The following is a 19,985-nucleotide window of genomic DNA, read 5'->3' as shown; positions in this document are numbered from 1 at the left end:
ACGGCCCCTTAGCTGTTCTCAGAGAAACTGCCCTTCTTTGGCTACCAGGGGCAGCCAGTTCGGCTTCACTAGGACACCCGGCACCGACAGACCGACACACAGCCATGGTTTCTACTCTACAGAACTACAGGATACGGATTTCTTGAAGATCATCTTTGAAAAAAAAATGATAGTGGTACCATGGCTTAAAGGTGCAAGATGAATTCTCCGAATTGAAATTTAAACAGAAAATTAACTAAACCTAACCCACACCGTTACTTCCCTGACTGGAACGTATAGCCACAAGATTAAGGATGTAGGAGAGAAATGCGCACATGAAAACCCATGGACAGCTAAAGTGCACCACAAGACTTGGGCTATCGAGTGTGGAAGTGAATGGTGTTGCATGTGTACCAAATCCCACTGTCATCCGAAAGGGAAGTGCCTGTGAGTGAGGCTGTGCAGACAGGGATGCTGCTGTGGCTGGAATCAGTCCCAGTGGGGAGGCTAATGGCCTGGAACATCATCCATCCACTCAGGGAGCCAGTGCCGGGTGCCGCAGACTCAGCTGGGAACAAGACAGGCAGGTCTTCAGTCTCACAGTGTTCAGCCTTTCCTCGGCCCGGCTGCCCCTAGACTAGCGCTCATTAGAGAAGTCTTCCTGCCAAACTTGCTGGAACGTGTACCCACGCTATGCTCCGTGTTCTCTAGTCAAGACCAGGCCCGTGGAAGACCCCAGGAACCACCACTGCTGCAAAGACGTCATAGGGTCTCTCTCCAGATGGAAACATTCATTCGACCGACACGTAGTTTGCGCCTTTGGTGTGTCAGGGCCCAGGAAGGAGGCACAACCTTAATTTAGAGACATGGTCCCTAGCCCCTGGGAGTTCCACAGTGGCCTAGCAATAACTGGAGTCCCTGGGGGAGCTTTTCAATATCCAAGTGCTCAGCCCATACCCCAGAGACCAATATTTCAGGGCCTGAGCACCAGGGTTCTGTGTGTGTGTAAGTAAACTCTCCAGGTAAATCCACAGTATAGCCAAGGTTAAGACCACTGCTCTAGGTTGTCCACTCTCCTCACTCTAGCGTTCGTGCTTCATGGCACTGCTGTTCCCCAGTACTGGGTGGACAAGGAGACATGTAACTTCCACAGGGGTTCCCAGCATGACTCAGGTCTAATGGTCCTTATGCATTACAATCTGCTTGTTATGACCTGCCTTCGACTCCCTTTGTAACTCCTGGGTCAATACTCCGTACTTAAGACAAAAGCAACCCTGTTATTGAGTTGTCTGACTGCAGCGGCCCTGAAGGGTTGAGATGAACTGTCCCATAGGGTTTCCAAGGCTGGCAGTCTTTGTGGGACCACACTGCCACCTCGTTCTCCCACACAGCACTGTGGTGGGTTTAAACCATTGGCTTTCCAGTTTGCAGTGGCGCGCTTGATCCACTGTGCCACCAGGGATCCTTAGTGTGTAAGGAGCCACGTCCTTTGACAGGTCTAATGATCTGAATACCTTCTCACAACCTCTGGTGGCTCAAAGCAGTTTGTGAGTTGGCTCCTGGTATGTTCTCTCTTGTAGTTCCGCAGCTCTGAGCATTGCATGGATCTCCAGAAGCACTTGTGGAAGAATGATAGCAAGCTGAGACTGGATCCTTCTTATACCCAAGCACGCAGATTACATCCACTTGGCAATACTACCTTACCTGACTAACCAAAACTAAGGAACATATCATCTAACTGCCTCCCTGCACTGTGGTTCTGAGTTGAGGGACAAGGATGGTCATGAGAAGGTGAGAGGATGCACCTACTCTCTTAGAGTCCAATTCTGAGTTCTCAACCCTGACCTCATGTAGCTTCTAGAAACTGGAAGCAAGAACATGATCGCAAGCGTCAGATTTCTTCAAAATGGGGACAGAGCTAATTTAATACCGACTGTCTACATTCTTCCGCCTCCTCACTTCTCTCTCCATCAGCAGCTCTGCAAGGAATTGGAATTTTGTTCTTGGAAATGAATGCAGATCCCACACAGGTGAAGATCCTGGAGTTGGATTTTATTCCACAGTCACTGCTGACTTGATAGTGGAAGCAAAGCTCCTCTGGGCAAAGGAGCTGGCAGCACAAGGCTTGGGTTTTAATTTTTCTTAGATGCAAAACAGACCTCCCAGAGAGAAAGATGACCTTTGAAACCTGCATTATTGCAGGTTTGATAAGCACCCAAAGTTGGCTGCCCTAATGTCACAGTGGCTTATGTGTTGCCCTGCTAACTGCGAGGTCAGCAATTGGAACCGCCCAGCCACCCAAGGGACAGAGATGAGGCTGTCTGCTCCTACGAAGACTTGCAGCCCCCGAAAGCCACAGGGCAGTTCTACTCTGTCCTCAAGGGTCCCTTTGAACTGGAGCTGACTCAATGGCATGAGACGCTCTTTTTTTTTTTTCTTCAAATGAGCACCCAGTTGTGTGGTGAGCTGCTTCAGTGGCCTTCAGATCAGCAGTGCTCTGAGCGGTCTAGCATCTCCTGAAAAAGGTCTAGACTCCACTGTAAACACTCAGCCACCCCACTCTCCTAACATTCCAAGCCATATCCGTGACGCCTTCCTTTGTAACTTCTGTTCATGAAGCATCTGATACTCAGATCAACTTGACTTCATCTGTGGCGGGGAGCCTACGGCATCATTTCTGTCCAAACACCAACCAGGGACGGCTCTGCCAAAGGTAGCTGGATGAAGGCAGGTGGGCAGTGGAGTGGCCCGACTGTTCACTCCATTCCCAGCTCCGTCTCCTCTATTCCACCCCACATGACAAGCTCCAAGCACACCGGACCAGTCGCTCCTCTCGAGTCTGGTAGCCTTTTCACTTCTGCGTGGATTCCTCCGCCCACCAGGATACATTCTGGCAATGCTCTTAACTGACCTCAATCACTCCCTCCTCCATGAAACCATCCCCAGCTTCCCAAGGGTAGCCTTTCTCTCCTGTGAATGATTGCAGTTTTCATTGGACTTGCTTTCCTAATCATAGTACTGACTACCTTAGGGTTTGGCCCCAGCTCTGTCACAGGTTTACTGTAGTATGTGAAACCTGGGAAGATTTGATAGCTGTTCTAAACCCGTTTTCTCACTTATAAAAATACTCAGGAGATGGGCCATAGTGTCTACCTTCTGGAGTGGCAGTGAGGACTCTGGGGCTCCCGTCCAAACAGCACTTGCAGAGTAAGGGGCACAATGTTAGTGTCCACATATGTGACATCTTATCACTTATCTTCACGGGTTACATATCCACTCCGAGAGCTCAGGAAGAGACAGGCATGCAAAGGAGAGGTAGGGCACGAGTCTGCCTGGATGGCGATACAGAGTAATCAGGTCCGCATTCTTGATCAACTCCAGGACAGTGAGCTTTTGAGACTGAAGACAGAAGCAGAATGGTAAGTGGAGGAGATAAGTGGTCAGTCAATTCTGACTCACAGTGACCCAGTGGACAGAGCAGAACTGCCCCAGGACTCTAAGTCTTTGTGGGAGCAGAAAGCCTCATCTTTTTGCTACAGAGCGGCTGGTGGATTCAAACTGCTGACAGGGCAGTCAGCAGTCCAAGGCATAACTCACTACACCAGCAGGACACAGAAGCATGAAAAAGGCTAATGTGTATCGGGAACTACAAAGAGCTTGGTGGGGGCTGAGCACAGCTGCAGGGATGGTGTGGACAGCAGGAAGGAACTCCATCACAGAGAGAGATAGAGCTTTGAAGGTTGTCTTTTGGGTGAGGTGGGTCCCCTGGAGAGCACTGTAGAATGAGGACGGTGAACTGGACAGTAGTGTGCTCATAAATGATTAATGCTGAACTCGCTGAGAACAGTCTGCATCGCCACACGTACTTGTTGTTGGTAGGTGCTGTTGAGTGGGTTCCGACTCACAGTGACCCTGTGCACAACAGAACTAAACACCACCGCTCCTGCACCACCCTCACAGTGGTTCCTGTTCACTGCTGCAGCCACTGTGTCCATCTCTCTCTTCCAGTCTTCCCTTTGTCACTGCCCCTCCACTTCACCAAGCACGATGTCCTTCTCCAGGCACTGGTCTCTCCTGACAACATGCCCAAACTTAAGATGGAATCTTATCATTCACAGAGCAATGAAGTCCCGGGGGAATATAAAAAATAAACTTTGGGGACAGAGTTTGGCACCCCATCAAACTCAACTGGAAAACGCTCCTAAAGGTAAAAAAACAGAGCTGGAACTATTTATAGGCTCTTCCCTTTTTGTCATTGGCTTTCTTTTTGTTGTTGTTGTTGGATTTGTCTCCCTTTGTCATTCTTGTTGGCTTTGTCTTGTTTCTGTTCTTATTAATGTCTCTGCATGTCTATCTAGATAAGCGGGATAGATGATAGGCGGGATAAACAATTTGGAAGAGAAAACAATGGGACCGATGGTTCCGGGGGGACACGGGAGAAGGGGAGTTGGGAAAAGGAAGGGTGGTTATGCCAACCAACCCAGGGACAAGGGAACAAGTGAACTAAAATCGATGGAGAGAATGGTGTAGGATGCCTAGTAGGGCTTAATCAAGGGCAATGTAACAGTGAGAAATCACTGAAGCTCGAATTAAGGTTGAACATGATAGTGGGAAAAGAGGAAAGGAAACAGAGGAAAGAACTAGGGGGCAAAGGGCAATTATAGCATGCACATATGTAAATATACTTATAATGATAGGAAAATAGATCAATGTACTTATATATTAGGAATCAAGGTAGCAGATGGACATTGTGCCTCCACTCAAGTACTCCTTCAGTGCAAGAACACTTTGTTCTATTAAACTGGCATTCCATGATGGTCACCCTCCCAACATGATTGCTGAAGACAAAGCTGGTGAATAAGCAAATGTGGTGAAGAAAGCTGATGGTGCCCGGCTATCAAAAGATAGTGTCTGGGGTCTTAAAGGCTTGAAGATAAACGAGCGGCCATCTAGCTGAGAAGCAACAAAGCCCACATGGAAGAAGCATACCAGCCTGTGTGATCATGAGGTGTCTATGGATCAGGTATCAGGCATCTAACACCCAGAACAAAATCATACCAATGAATAGGGAGTGGAGACCCAAAGTCCATCTGTAGACAATTGGACATCCACTTACATAAGTCACAAGGAAGAGACAAGCCAGTCAGGGTGAAGTATAGCACCAATGAAACATACAACTTTCCTTTAGTTCTTTAATGCTTCCACCCCACCCCCACTATCATGACCTCAATTCTACCTTACAAATCTGACTAGACCAGAGGATGCACACTGCTACAGATAAGAGCTGGCAACACAGGGAACCCAGGACAGACAAACTCTTCAGGACTAATGAGAATAGAGGTACCAGAAGGGTATGGGGGACGAGTGGGGAACAAGGGAGACTCGATCACAAGGATCAACATGTAACCTCCTCCTAGGGAGATGAGCAACAGAAAAGTGGGTGAAGGGAGACAGCAGATAATGTAAGATATGAAAATAAATTGTAATTTAACAAGGGTTCTTGGAGGGAGGGAAAAATGAGGAGCTGATATTGAGGGCTCAAATAGAGGGGAAATGCTTTGAAAATGATGATGGCAACATATGTACAAATGTGCTTCACAGAATGCATGAATGTATAGATTGTGATAAAAGCTGTAAGAGTCTCCAATAAAATATTTAATTTAAAAAAGAAAGAAAAATCCCATCATCCTCTAAGGAGCAGTCTGGCTATCCTTCTTCTGAGACAGGTTTGTTTTTTTGACAGCCCGTGGGATTTTCAATAGTCTTTGCCAACACCGTAGTTCAAATGCACCAATTCTTCTTTCATTGTCCTTATTCAAGTCCAACTTTCCCATGCACACGAGGCAACGGAAAATACCACAGCTTCAGTCATGGGCACCTTAGTCTTCTTGCTTTTCAATATAAAGAGGTCTTGTGCAGATTTACCCAAATGCAGTATGCCCTTTGACCTCCCGACTGCTGCTTCCATGAACATTGTTTATGGATCCCAGCAAGATGCAACCCTTGGTAACTTCAATCTTTTCTCCCTTTATCATGATGACACCTATTGGTCCAGTTGTGAGGATATTGGTTTTCTTTACATTGAGTCGTAATGCATGATCCTCATCAGCAAGGGCTTCAAGTCCTCCTCACTTAGAGCAAGTGAGGCTGTGCCATCTGCATATTGCAGGTGTAAGTCAGTCGTCTGCCAATCCCAATGCCGCATCCTTCTTCATATAATCCAGCTTTTCTGAGGACTTGCTCAGCATACAGACTGAATAATTATGGTGAGAGGATACAACCCTGTTACACACCATCCCTGATTTTAAACCAGGCTTGCTCTGTCTGCACAGCTGCATCTCTGTCCATGTCCAGAGTCTGCATGAGCACAATACAGTGTTCTGGAATTTCCATTATTCTCAAGACTATCTATAGTCTGCTATTATCCACACAATTTAATGCCTTTGCATAGTCAATAAGCCACAAGTAAACATCTTTCTGGAATTCTCTTCCATGAGCCGAGGTCCATCTTGCATGAGCAATGATACCACTTGTTGTAAATCTTCTTCTGAATCCAGCCTGAGCCCCTGTCAATCTACTGCTGCAACTGTTATTTGATGATCTGCAAAACTTTGCTTGCATGTCATTTCAATGATGCTGTTTGATAAGTTGCACATTCTGTTTGGTCGTCTTTCTTTGGCATGGGTACAAATACGCATCTCTTCCAGGCAGTCGGCCAGGTCTTTCAAATGTCTTGGCACAGATGAGTGAGTGCCTCCAGTGTTTCTCAGCTTGTTGAAAGGGGAAGTCCTTCTGAAGGCTTGAAGGTAAACAAGTGGCCATCTCTCTGAGAAGCAACAACGCCAACATGGCAGAAGCACAGCAGCTTACATGATCACCAGGTGTCGAAGGGATCAGGTTTCAGGCATTTAAGACCCAGAACAAAATCATACCCAAAGTGAATGGGGGTGTGTGCATGAAGAGGAGACCCAATGCCTATCTGCAAACACTTGGACATCCCCTCACAGAGGGGTCACAGGGAAGAGATGAGCCAGTTAGGGCGCAGTATAGCACTGATGAAACACACAACTTTCCTCTAGTTCTTTGGTGCTTCCTTGACCCCAGTATCATGACCTCAATTCTACCTTACAAATTGGATTAGACCAGAGCATGTACACTACTACAGATAAGAACCCACAACACAGGGAATCCAGGATAGATAAACCCCTCAGGGCCAACAATGAGAGTAGAGATACCAGGAGGAATAGGGGATGGTGGGGGGAATAAGGGGGAATCGATCACAAGGCTCAACCAAGAACCCCTTCCTAGGGGGACAGATAATGGAAAAGTGGGTGAGGGGTGATGGAGGATGGTGTAAGATATGGAAATAATAATCTATAACTTATCAAGGGTTCATGAGGGAGGGTGGATGGGGAAGAAAGGAGTAGCTGATACCAGGGGCTCAAGTGGGAGGAGAATGCTTTGAAAATGATGATGTGCACATGTGCAAATGTGCTTGACACCCTGGATGAATGTATGGGTTGTGATAGAGATATAAGAGCCCCAATAAAAGCATTAAAAGAAAAAAGGAAGACCCTCAAGGAGTCGGACTTATGCAGAGGTTGGGACAATGGGCAGAATATAACAGTCGTGAGGATGGCCCAAGACTGGCAGGGGTTCGTCCTGCTGTACAAGGGCCACTATGAGTCAGAACTGACTTGACAGCACCCAACAACAACAGCATAAAGCACAGGTGGCAAACTATTACCCACGGGGCAGCTACCTGTTTTTGTAATGAAAATGTTCATATAACATGGTTATGTCCTTTATGCATTGACATATGAGGGGGCACTGCCAAAACACCAGAATTCTTTTTCAAAGCTAAGTATTTAAAGTTTTTTAAACAAACAACCTTATCACCTTCAAAATACTCTCCATTACATTTATACATCTGTCAAATCTGCGATGCCATTCTTGGAAACACTTTTCAAACTCATCTGTTTGAATGGCTGATAGCACCTCATGTTTTTTTCTTCACCTCTTCTAAGTCATTCAATTGCTGTCCTTTCATGGCCCTCTGCATTTATAGAAACGAAAAGAAGTCACCTGGAGCAAGGTCAGGTGCATGGGGCAAGAGAGGCATGCTGTTTTTTTGCCCAAAACTGGTGCACTGAGGTGGATGCATTGTCATGGTGGCACAGCCAGTCCTCCACCTGCCACAAATCAGGCCTTTTTGGTCGCAAACTGTTATGCAATCTTTTCAGAACCTTTAAACAGAAAGCTTGATTAGCAGTGTGACCTGGTGGAATGAACTCCAAATGCACTATCAAAAAAACAAATGAGCATTGTCTTGATCTTTGATTTCACTTGACAAGCATATTTTGGGTGAGTTGGTGATGGTATTGTCCACTGGTTTGATTGATATTCGCTTTCATGGTCATAATAGCACCATGTCTCGTCACCAGTAATGACCTTGGAAAAGAAAGTCTGCATTGCTTCTGAGCTGTTATTTCAAAACCTGGCATGTTTCCAGTCGATGCTTTTGTCCTGGGTCAGTCCGAACCTGAGGCACAAATTTCACAGTGACCCTTCTCATTCCCCAATCTGCCAATGAAATTCACTGAACCGAGCCCCAGATAGTCCAGATAACGTCCCCATCTCTTTAACGGTCTGTTGGTCTTCAAGCACAAATGCAAGAATTTGTCAATTTTCATCCATCTGGGAAGTTCACAGATATCTAGACTGAAGTTTTTCATCAATGGAAATGTCACTCTTTTTGAAACAAGATAATAACATACACTTGAGTTTTCCCATAGTGCTGTCCTCATAAGCTGTGTTCAACATCACAACGGTTTCTCTGGCATTTTTCCAGAGCAGGAAACAAAAATTCACAGCTACACGCCATTTTCTTGAACAAAAATGAGGTTTCAGCTAAACTGCTTTTATGAAAAAATTCACTGTGACCAGAGAGAACCTTCCCAGGTGACGCCACTGGGTGCACTGACCCAGTGAGTTGCTTGGTGCTCCCCCAGCAGGAAACAGTGCATACTACGAAAGCCCAGCAGAGCTGTTTCCAAGTGTTTTTGTGTATGCGTGGGGTTAACCTCCTTGTAATACCTGTGGCTGGTTTCTCACTACAAGGGCAGAGTTGAGTAGGGAAGGCAGGCTATCTATGCAAGACCTAAGATAATGAAAATAAGATTCTTAAAAAATGATTTCCAACTTCTGATATAAAACATTATTGCTTAATCATACTAAAATATAGAGTTTTTTAAACTTTAAACTCCGTGTAGCCAATTTAATCTCACAAAATGCTTCTGTTGATTTTTGCTGAACTCTTGAACCAGTCACCAATCTATGCTTGCAGTGGAGTGGAGTTTTGACATCAATGTCTGTTATTTTCATTTATGTTAAGCAGCAAAACAAAAGGAGAATGTAGGAATTCAACTCATTCATCAACAATGTGATGATTCTGCGTCACTGAATAATAGTTTTTGAATACTGGAGGAATGTGCCTTCACATTTTAGGGGCTCTTGACAACGATACAGCTACAGGCATAATACTCTTAGATGTAATCTGCATTCGTTGGCAGAGACTGGAACTCTTTACGGGAGTAGAAAACCCTGTCCGTCTACAGAGAGGCTGGTGGTTTTGAACTCTGGACTTAAAAGTGAGAGGCTGGTGGTTTTGAACTTTGGACTTAAAAGTTAGCAGCCCCATGGGTAACCACTAGGCCAGGCCACCAGGGTGCCTTATTATGAAGCAAATGGTACAGCAAGGAAGAGTTGCTGTATTCGTCCAGGAGTCACAAGGAAGTGTGAGTCAGAGTCACACTGTTTTAGAGGCAGTTGAAGAACAGGAGCACTTCACCTGAACACGAATGATTCCTGGAAGTGACACTCGGCTCTCGGGGTGTGTTTTCTATGAGCAAACTGCCTTGGTGGCGCAGTAGGCCAAGCGCCGGCATGCTAACCCCAAGACCCGCGGCTGGAACCCATCAGCTCTTCCGCAGGAGGGAAGCTGAGCCCGTCTGCTGCCAAGGTCCGCAGCCACGGAAAGCCTACGGGACAGTAATACTCTGTCCTGTAGCAGCATTAGGATTGGGAACCCGCTTGAGGGCAGTGCGTGCCTGCTGGTCGTCCGTCTGTGATCAGCACATACAGCGAGGCAGGCTCTGTCCCCATGGGCCTGACCTCCACAGTGGGAGGACCAAGCAACCTGTAGCGGTATGGATGGAACAGGAGCTGCCTCTGTAACAAACCATCGTGGTAAGGAGTGAAAAATGGTTTTCAAAAGAATCCTGTCTCCTGGGCGACACTGTGGGAGGAAACCAAGAGTCATCAGCCATGGTTCAAACCAAGAGTCATCAGCCATGGTTCTGACCCATGGAAACCGACCCAGTGTAAGGTCGATGGCCAGGGGGTGAAAGGGGCAGGAAGTGTCACCATCACTGGGTAAACCTCTGGGCTGACGGCTCCTGCATGATGGCTTGGAAGGAGAACCCGCGTTGAACCCTAAAGGTCAAGCAGCAAAGGCTCCAGGCACTTCCAAAACCACGCACCTGGCTGCTAGCTTTCCTCTCGGCGGTTCACAATGAGCAGATGCAGCAAGGATTTTGAGGTGCCTTTCTCTCCTGTCCCCTCACGAGCCACTCTGTCCCCGGGTGTCCTCTCTCCTCTCCCCCAACCCCTGGGCCCAAGTCAGGAGCTCTGCTCACAGGCTGATCCCCACTCACAGGGATCTTGTAGAGGAGAGGAGCCGGCTCCTTAAGGTTTCTGAGACGACATTCTTATGAGAACAGACAGCTGTGTCTTTGGCTCACAGAGGCTGTTTTGTTTTGAGTTTTTTGGCGGGGGGTGGGAGGGGGCTGAACTAGTGAAAGCCACAGCGTCACCAGGGCTCGCTAAACTCAGACATCCCCACCTTCTCCATAGACTGACTCCCCACTGCAGCCCTGGCTCCTCTCGTCTGGGCCCACCCTGGGCAGAGCGACCTGCACAGAACACACCCTCCAGCTGGCTGGGGTTTTCCCATGGCTCTCCCTCTCCATGCCCTCGGGGGCCCTGGGTGGTGCACAGCATCAGCACCTGACTAACTGGAAGGTTGGAGGTTCGAATCTATCCAACGGCACCACAGAAGACAAGCCTAGAGACCGATCTGTGGCCCACGGGTCATCCTGAGCGGGCGCTGGCTCCACAGCAGAGCGCCAGCATGTCCTCAACCCCCTGCGGGCTCAACCTGGCACACAACCTTCATGAACAGCCCCCCATTATCCTTCCATTCCCACCTTTTGCCATTTTCCCACACCCACTCCACCCTCTGGCCATCCCAAACCACGCTCTGCTCCCTGAACACACACGTTCAGTCCTTCTCAGCCAGCTCAGGAATCCCCTCCCCCAAGAGGCCTGATCCTTCAGGCCGAGCATTGGGATGGCTCCCTGTCCACTCTCCTGCAGCAGAAGTGTGCCTGTCTTAGGGCGCCAAGCACCCAGGACACAGTAACGGCTCTATGACCTGTGTAGGATAGTCATTACCCAGCACAGGCTTGAGGGGTTCTGCCTCACCGAGAATGCCGCCGTGCCCCAGAGGAGGTCACATGGGGGAGGGGAGGGTTCCAGTAAAGGACTGCTCGGCTCCCCACTTTGGAGAAACACACAGGTTTTGCCTCACTACACACAGTGCCCAGACAGCTATCGTGTGCATCCGGGCCAATTAGGGATCTGGGAGCTTCACCAAGGGGGCTCTCTGGACAGCTGTACAGGGACACAGGAGACCGTCTTAGGATTTTCATTCTTACTACAGGTGTCGCCTTGCCACTCCCGGGGGAGAAGGCCAAGTATCATCGAAAAGCCTCTTAGGCCTCAGGAAGAAACTGGAAGGCGCGGAGTTATGATTAAAACGTGGAAGGAGCAAGAGGGAAGAAGCAGAGCAAAATGACTGCAGGCAGACTCCTTCCGGATCCCTCCGCACCAACACGCGCTCTGTTGTCAGGGTGGGGCTGGGGGTCTGCTGGAAGGACAGAGGATGGCTGGGTGGGGCCAACTGCCAGGTCCCACATGCTCAGTGGGGAGCAGGCGCTGGGCCAGATGAGAACTGGGCACAGTCTCCTTGTTGGACACTTCAGTGAAGGCTGGCTGAGCCTGGGAGGAACTGGTCAGGAGCCAACTGGTGGCTTTGTGCATTTCCACCACTGGGCAGGCAGTCATTCCGACTTGGCCATGTCCCTCAGCCAGCCACCTTCACCCAGCCCTGGCTACTGGGTTCCTACAATGTCCGGTCTCTTCGGAGAGCGACCATCCCCCTGCCTTTAGGAAGTCACCCTTGTGGGGCCAGCCTCCCAAGAGGCCCCTCTGGAAGATGGGGCCCAGCATCACCTCTGGGAAGCTTAGTAAGTCTGGAGGGCTGCAGGGCTGTGCCCGGACATCACAGTCCTGGAGCGGACGCTTGGGCAGCACAGGCTGGTGACCTGGTGATGGGTTTCGGCAGGGGAGGAAAGCTCTCAACCAGCACTAACAGAAACGTGAGGTGAGCCACACATATGGGCCACATAGGTTATTTTAAATTTCCTGGCAGCTACATCAAAAATGTAAAAAGAGGTCTAAGTATTTTTAATGTTTAAAAAATTATCAAACTATCACTATTATATATGCATATGTATATTTACATATATGAAACTGGGCAAGGGAGCAGCGGTAGAGATTTGGACATGTGCAGAGTCCACGTAAATATCTTGAGACTACATTTCCCAAAATGCACTGCTGCCCCCATGAAAGTTCCCACACCAGTGGAAGTATTTGAGAATTTCGTTTGCGTGTAATTCTTAAAAGAATGCGTATACATGCAGGAGACAACACTGAGGCTGACCATAGTGGCTGGTAAGGTTTTCTTCCTCTTAGTAGTTTCTAAATAAAATTACCTTGCAATGTCCTATGTCTTCCAAATATAAATCTTTCTCTTGGTAAGGTAAGAACCTGAACTCTGGTAAATTTATATCTGTACCTAGATATGTATATCTCTATATAATTTTTGGAGGGCATACCAAGTCTTTGAAATCCAGTGTGCTCAAAGCTGATGAACCACATGTAATTCCCGGAGTGGGCAGCACAGGTGTGATGCACAGGGGCTGCAGCAGAACTGGGGTCCCACTCTCCGACCCTGCAGGGCTCTGAGCAGCCTGGTCAGGATCCTCATATTTTGGAGGTCAAGGGATACATACTGATGATAATCTTTCTGTTAACCCAGAGCAAGAACAGACCCTGATCCAGACTGACACATTCACAAACAACAAAACCACAAACCAAGCCCCCTGAATCCACTGCTGTTGAGTTGATTGCAACTGAACACAACCCTACAGGGCAAAGTAGACGTGCTCAGTAGGGTTTCTGGGACTGCCAATCTGAGCAGACAGCCTAGTCATGGAACAGTGGGGTGGGCTGGGACCACTGAGCTCAGGGCTACAAGCCCAGTACTTTAGCGATGGTGCCGGCTCTTTAATCGCATCCAATAGTTCTCTACTGTAGAGAGGACTGGCCACCCAGAGGACTGTGGGTCTGAGTTTACCTTTCTAACAAGTTCCTGGCATGCTGCTGTGGCTGGTCCAGGGAACCACTAATTTGGTTCATGGAACCCTGTGGCACAGTGGTTACATGTTGGGCTGCTGTCAGGTCAGGAGTTCGAAGGCACCAGCTGCTTCTCGGAGAAAGAGGCGGCTTTCTCTCTCATCTAGAGTTAGTCTTGGGAACTCACAAGGGCAGTCTAGCCTGTCCTATAGTCACTATGAGTCATTGTTGACTTGATGGCTGTGAATTTTTGTGTTTTGTTTTTTTTGGAAATCTAGTTCATGCTGAGTGAGCCCCTTGGTCAGCTTTTCCTAAGGAGTGCTCAGTCTATTTCTATTTGCTTACCTCCTGTGATGTGGAACTCACCACCTACAGAGGCCACTGACTGCTATGTAGCACCTAAGCTGCACCCCCTAAGGCTTTCCTTTGCTTTTGCCTCCAGGACCAGTCCCTCCTTCCCCACACTCACCCATCCTTCTCCTTCCGATCCCTGAGCGCTGTGCCCTTGGCAGCTTCTCCTGCAGGCAGTCTTATGCATAGTGCCACAGTAAAACTAGCCGTTTCTAGCTTTTACCATGATTTCATGATTAAACAGCCTACCCTGAAACCAAATGCACAAGCCCCCAAAGTGTATCTCCAAGCAAGATTTCCCCATTGTGCACCTGCCTGTTGCTCATCTCTGCCCCTCCTACCCTCCAGTTAGCCACACACGTAAGCCTCCTAATGTTGGTGGCCAGACTGATTCTGCAGTGGAAATGCTTCCTTCAGGCTGCAGCAAAAGAAACAGTACCCCTTTCAACATGCCGGATTTATTCATGTTAACCAATGTCTGCATTCAGAGATTAGGCCCGTCCTGTTTTCTGTGACAGTTTGAATAATGTTTCTGACAGGAAATGAGGGCCAGTGAGATCCCAGAGGCAGACACTCTGCCTTTCCCACTGCCAAGCCCTCTGAGAAACTGAGGTGGAGCCAGTCTCATTTTGCTCTCAAGTTGCCTTCATATCAGAACCTGCCTGGTCAGGGCTCGGCCTCGGTCTGTCCCATGGGCATGCACACGTGCTCTTTGTGGAACAAGCAAGCTGGTTCTGGACAGAGTGCCACGTGCTCCCTGCAGACACTGCCAGCTACAGCCCCAGTCTCCTGCCTGCTGGCTGCCCACACTCTCGTCCCCGGGCTCCAAAGCCTATGGCTACAACCCAGCTGCCTTCCTGGACGGTGCACGCGGTACATGCTGGTGACTGCTGAGTCAAAGGTTGATGGTTCAAGTCTACTCAGAAGCACCTTGGGAGAACGGCCTGGCGATCTACTTCTGAAAACCTTAGGAGTCTCTGGGTGGCAAAAACGCTACAGTGCTTGCCAACGAAGTCAACGGCTGGTGTGGGAACCCTCCCAGAGGTGGCTTGACAGCAGTGTCTGGTGAGTTCCCTCGGCAAGAATCACAGTCACTGACCGCATGCACACATGCACGCGTGCACGCACACACGGGTTGGCATGAGTTGGAATCTACTCTCAGTCAACTGGTTTGGGTGATTTTATTGCCATTTAGATGCCGCACATCTTAATGTCTGAAACTTGGAGGAGACACGAGGCCAGGGGATGCATGTCTGGCCCGCTGGGCCCGGCCCCCTTCCCCAGGCCAGCAGCGGGGGGAATGCCACCGTCCTGGCGCTCTGCTTGGCCCTCTGCAGCCTGAGTCCCGGCCCGCAGGTGGAGCCCCATGTTAGAATCTGGATCTCCTTCTCAGGAAAAGAGGAAAAAGAAAACCAGGCTCTCACCTCTTCACGAGCAGGAAGTGGGGCTGTGGAGCAGGATGCAGGGGTTGGCACGAGAGCAGAGCATGTGGGTATGGGCGGGGCACTGTAGGTTGGGTAGGCTTCCCCTGGCCTAAGAAAGTGGGAAAGAAAACGGGCTTCTAGAAATGAGGCCAGCCAGTTTTTCTGGGAAGGGTCTGTTAGGAAATGCTTTGGCTTCTTTTGTAGCCCGGCCTTCTCTGTTGAAGCTCCTCAGCTGGCCTCCGCGGGGCCAACAGCCACAGAGATAAAGGAGATGCTCAGGCCTGGCTGTGCCCATTGAATGCTACTGGGCCCTTATTCTAAGCAAGTCCTAATCGGTCTCCCATGTAACACCTGGTTCCCACCTCTCCTGTGCGGGGCTGTCCATGGGCCCTGGGGTCTGGAGGGATCTATTTATGTGTAAGGGTGTGCCTCTGTGGATATATAAGTGTGCAAGAGAGTGCATGCTTGTGTGTGTGTGAGTGTGCGTACGTGTGTGTACACATGCAAGTTGTGTGTTCTTGTGCCGGCAAGCATGTATGTGTGCACACGAGCGCCCGTGCAAGAGTGTGTACACATGCCCATGTGAGTGTGCAGATCATGTGCAATGTCGACAGCAGAAAAACTTCACTAATCATGTACAGTCTGGTGGCAGAGCTGCAGGCGTGCACAGGAGCAGGGCTGTGCTGGTGGCAAGCGTCGCCCAGAAGACGGCAGCAGGGCTCACAGTCTCACTCCTTGTTAACATGCAAGCCCACAGGCAGATTGCGACGTCACAGCAGAGCAGCGCCACGGCACAGCCTGCAGAGGCTGCTACCATCCTCCTGGGAGCCCTGCCAGTCACGGACCCCACCGCCACTCCATGTGGCCTCCTCTGGCAGAGGAAAATCACTGGCTAGTCAGAGCAAGTGGAATGCTTTGTTGTTGGAAAATCTCGGTGTCTCTCTAGGCCTGTGCAGCACCGTGAGGTGACGTCAATGGCTCAGGCGACCAGCGCTCTGTGCTGTTACACTTCCCTGAATACCAGTTAACTCCTGGCAGAGAAGACACTTCGCCGTGAGCCTCTGAAAAGGCCAGGCGGCCCCTGGCTTCTGCATCCTCAAGCCCCACCCCAAATCTCCCGAGATTCAGGAGACCGGGATTGACACCATCACCTCCGTCATGCTAACACGGGCGGTCCTGTGTGGCAGGCACTGGGGCTGCAGAGAGGCAAACACGGGCTGGTGACCCTGCCAGAGAAGAGAGGGGAGCTGACCACGCAAACAGCGCTGATACACCTGGGGTAGCAGGAGACCATACTAGGGGAAGAAGGGGTTTGGGGGGTAGGGTGGGGGAGGGTTATCAGAGAACAGCGCTGTTTTGAGTGTCTTAGAATGGGCGTTGAGAGCAGGATAGGGTTTGCAAGTTGGAGCTGTGGCAGGAACACTGGTCCAAGGGAGACTGGCTCCCGTTCACCCAGTAAGAAAGGGGCGGGGGAGCAAGGCAAGGCCCTTCCCTGTGGGAAGCGTTCTGGACATGAACTGTACCTGGCTAGTTTGGGGGCATGAGAATGAACGAATCCAAGTGGGCCGGTGCTCTGCACTGTCGACCCGCATCTAATCCCTGCTGGGGTGTGCTTCTTGGGCTCCGTAGTCGGTCTCTACAGAAACACTAGGATCTGGAGCTGTGCCTGTGCCACCTGTCATGTAGACCCGACTCACGTCATCGTTCTTCCTCGGGTTTGCCTGCAATTTGCTGCTGGAAGAATCTATGAACACGGACTCCCTTCTTTTCCCAGCGGTTCCATGGACTCATGTACCTGGCTAACCTTTTGGTCTTAAGAGATAATTTCTTGGTACCAGATGGAATACTCAAGCAGTTGATGTGGAGAAGGCATCGTGAGAGAGCAGATGGAGCTGGGGACATTGGATGCAGGGTGACAACTGACTAAACGGTTCTGTGTGGCTGACAAGACTTCACCCCAATTTCCCCTCGAGGAGCTCACTTCTCACCAGTGGGGACCAAAATGTCCCTGGGAACACTGGTCCCTGGTTTTCATTTCCCTGCCTGAACTTCACTCTCTGCTCCTGAACTCCACAAGCCACCTCCACACTGGACGTTAATGGCATTAGGCCCAGAAGTCTTGCACGTCCTTTAGAGACATTGTCCCTTTAAAAAAAAAATCTTCAGCCCACATGTTGTATGTTTGCCAAAGGAGACCGTTGGGAATTAAGATTGTTGAACACTGGCTCTCAACAGAATGTAAAGCATAAAAGTAAACTCAGTGCAGCCATGAATATAAATCACATCGAAAAACACTGAGTGGATTTTAAAAGACACCAAAGTCACTCTACATTCTGAAGCTCCCACTCAATGCTCTCAGGTCGAGCAGCGTATTAATATCCTCTTACTTCAGAAGAGAGTGCTCAAATGCGTCACTTTGCTAGATGCAATGGCTAAAAAAAAGTACAGTATTAATTTACAGTGGTTCTTAGTTCTGATCGGCATTTGTAGGGGCGAACTGGATGCAAACTTTTTATTTGTTTAGAAATTAAGATCGCAAACAGAACACTTGAAAACAATGTTCTTTGAAGGAATGCTATGTTCGCATAAAGCTCATTCTTCTAGAGCTCGGCCAAGCGAAATTGAAGCTGATGGGCCCCACTAATAAAGTAGTACAGGCTTGCAGGGGAATTGCGATTATGTTTTTAGTATTTGTCAGAGGAGCTTCATTTTCTCATAAGCCTTCTTAATTGGCAGCCACAATCAGATGGAAGAAAACAAGCAGAGAACAAATGTCACGCATGGGAAAGCTGACAAAGCAAATGAAGCAAACTGGATACTGTACCTGCTTATTATTGTCAGTGGTACAACACAGTTTCTTGAGGGAGACAAAATGCCTAATTTTCCTAATAACATAAATAATCAGTTATTAGTAAGTCAGATATGAGATGAGTCAACAAGTCAGCAAATGAAAACATCAACAGTCTTCCTAAAAGCAAAACCCCAGGGTCCGTTCTAGGGCAGATTGAAAATTCAAACAACGCTCATCTATAGAAAGCCTGGTGTTCACGAACCGTGCCCACGTGTGCCTTCCACGAACGGTGCTTCTGTTCTCAAGCAAGCAGAAGCCGAGACGCTTTCCTAACGGGCGTTTCGTTGCATACAGCCTCCTGACGCTGGGCTCGTAGCTAGCTTCCGGGACAGGATGGGCTGCCACTACACAGAGGATCGGGTTGACTTCTGCTGACACTAAATGATATTACTATAGCTCATATAAAAGACTGGTTTCCACGGGGACCCAATCCCCTGGTCACTGTTTTTATATTTAATATACCGTGTTCTTCATAGCATGGGCAACATTATGATGGTGTCTTCCAGGTAGAGAAAGAGTCTCTTGTGTCAAGGGCCATGCTAGCCCCTGAAACAGCCTGTGGTCTTGTACACGACCACAGGGAGACCAGGCAAATGGCTCCCGGGCCTTAGCCCTGACACAAAACCCAGTCAGCTTCATAGTGCTAACCTCTCCCCCCATCTGGCTCCCCGGTTCAGTTTTCTCTAGCGCTCTCTGAGGAGAACATAGGAGAAACCGAGCAAACACGGCTACATTTGTCATGAGCATCACCCGATAGGAAGAGGGGAAAATTCCCTTCTAATCACAATTGCCTTTGAGAGCTCACTGCCTATACTAGCTGGTGGTGGTGGTGGGGAGCTGGAGAGAAGGACTTCTTCCTGTCATCTGTCAAGTCAGTCTGACAGAGATGATTCGTGGGCAACAGTGCCTCTTCCTCGTTTGGGTTCCTAGCCATTCTGGTCATACGTCCTCACAAAAGGGCTCTGGGCTTTCGTTGCTCGAGGAGATGGCCTATGGATAATGATTAAGGACACAGGGACAGCTCTGGGCATGGTCGCCCTCCTGGGCCTCTGAGCACAGACCACCAGGAGGACGGCCCAGCGGGCAGCCTCCCTCTGCGACCTTGGGCAAGGGCATATCAGGGCCCAGACCATCCCGAGGGAAGGAGAAGGGGGCCGCCAATGACAACAGGGCACAGGATATTCAACGGTGGTCTCCGATCTGAAAGGGGATAGGCAATTTCGGAAGTAAGCACACCAGCAATATGGGAGGGAAAAGAACCCGCAGGCGCTTCGCTGGTTTTGCGCAATGTCTGGTTTGCTTGTCGGAGCCGCTGGCCTCCTGTGACTGGCACGCTCACAGCCGGCTCATAGTTTCCCACAGCGCCACCTGATGATGCTGGGTGGCCCTTATAAACCTCTCCCGTGGGGGCAGTGTGGACACACTGGCTGGTTGACAATGGCTCACCAGGGATTTACTGTTAGGGGATCCTGCTTGGCCCTGTAAATGTTCCTGTAAAAGGTAACTGGAAAAGGGGACTTTTGGGGGGGGGGGGCAGGAAAGGGAGTGTATGTGTACTTTATCTTCTCATAAAATAAACAGGCGCCTTGGACCATCTGAGATGAAGTAGAATCTGGTCCCTCAGATCCTGGTTGGACACCATTTCCTCCCTAACCAATGACCTCCAGGGATCTCCTGCCCCATGGGGAACCAGGTCCACGTCACCGGAAGAGAGCTCAGAAGGCCACTCCCTGACAGGGAACCCTAATGGAAATTAGTGCTATCAAGGGCCAGGCCCAGAAACAGTGCCCCTTTGGAGGGCAGGGGGCAAGGGCACCAGAGATGATCGGGAGGAGGTGGGC

The 19,985-nt window shown here is 49.4% G+C and overlaps 1 protein-coding gene across 9 annotated transcripts in view; it reads right to left on the bottom strand.

The window, feature by feature from the left end:
• Positions 1-19,985, bottom strand: part of PDE8B (phosphodiesterase 8B) — a 278,883-nt gene that overhangs the window by 69,525 nt on the left and 189,373 nt on the right. For 5 of the 9 annotated variants that reach the window (XM_075543049.1, XM_075543055.1, XM_075543054.1 and 2 more), the window contains one exon: positions 18,118-18,178. The exons of 3 other annotated variants lie outside the window; for them this stretch is intronic. In XM_075543049.1, the coding sequence (XP_075399164.1) occupies positions 18,118-18,178 (61 nt within the window). The remainder of the gene's footprint in view (positions 1-18,117; positions 18,179-19,985) is intronic. One more of the 9 variants, XM_075543051.1, reaches the window with a different exon arrangement.

Source organism: Tenrec ecaudatus, chromosome 2, assembly GCF_050624435.1.
Source record: "Tenrec ecaudatus isolate mTenEca1 chromosome 2, mTenEca1.hap1, whole genome shotgun sequence".
NCBI lineage: Eukaryota > Metazoa > Chordata > Mammalia > Afrosoricida > Tenrecidae > Tenrec > Tenrec ecaudatus.
Note: the sequence above shows the minus strand (reverse complement) of the source record. Positions and strands in the feature narration are given on the sequence as shown.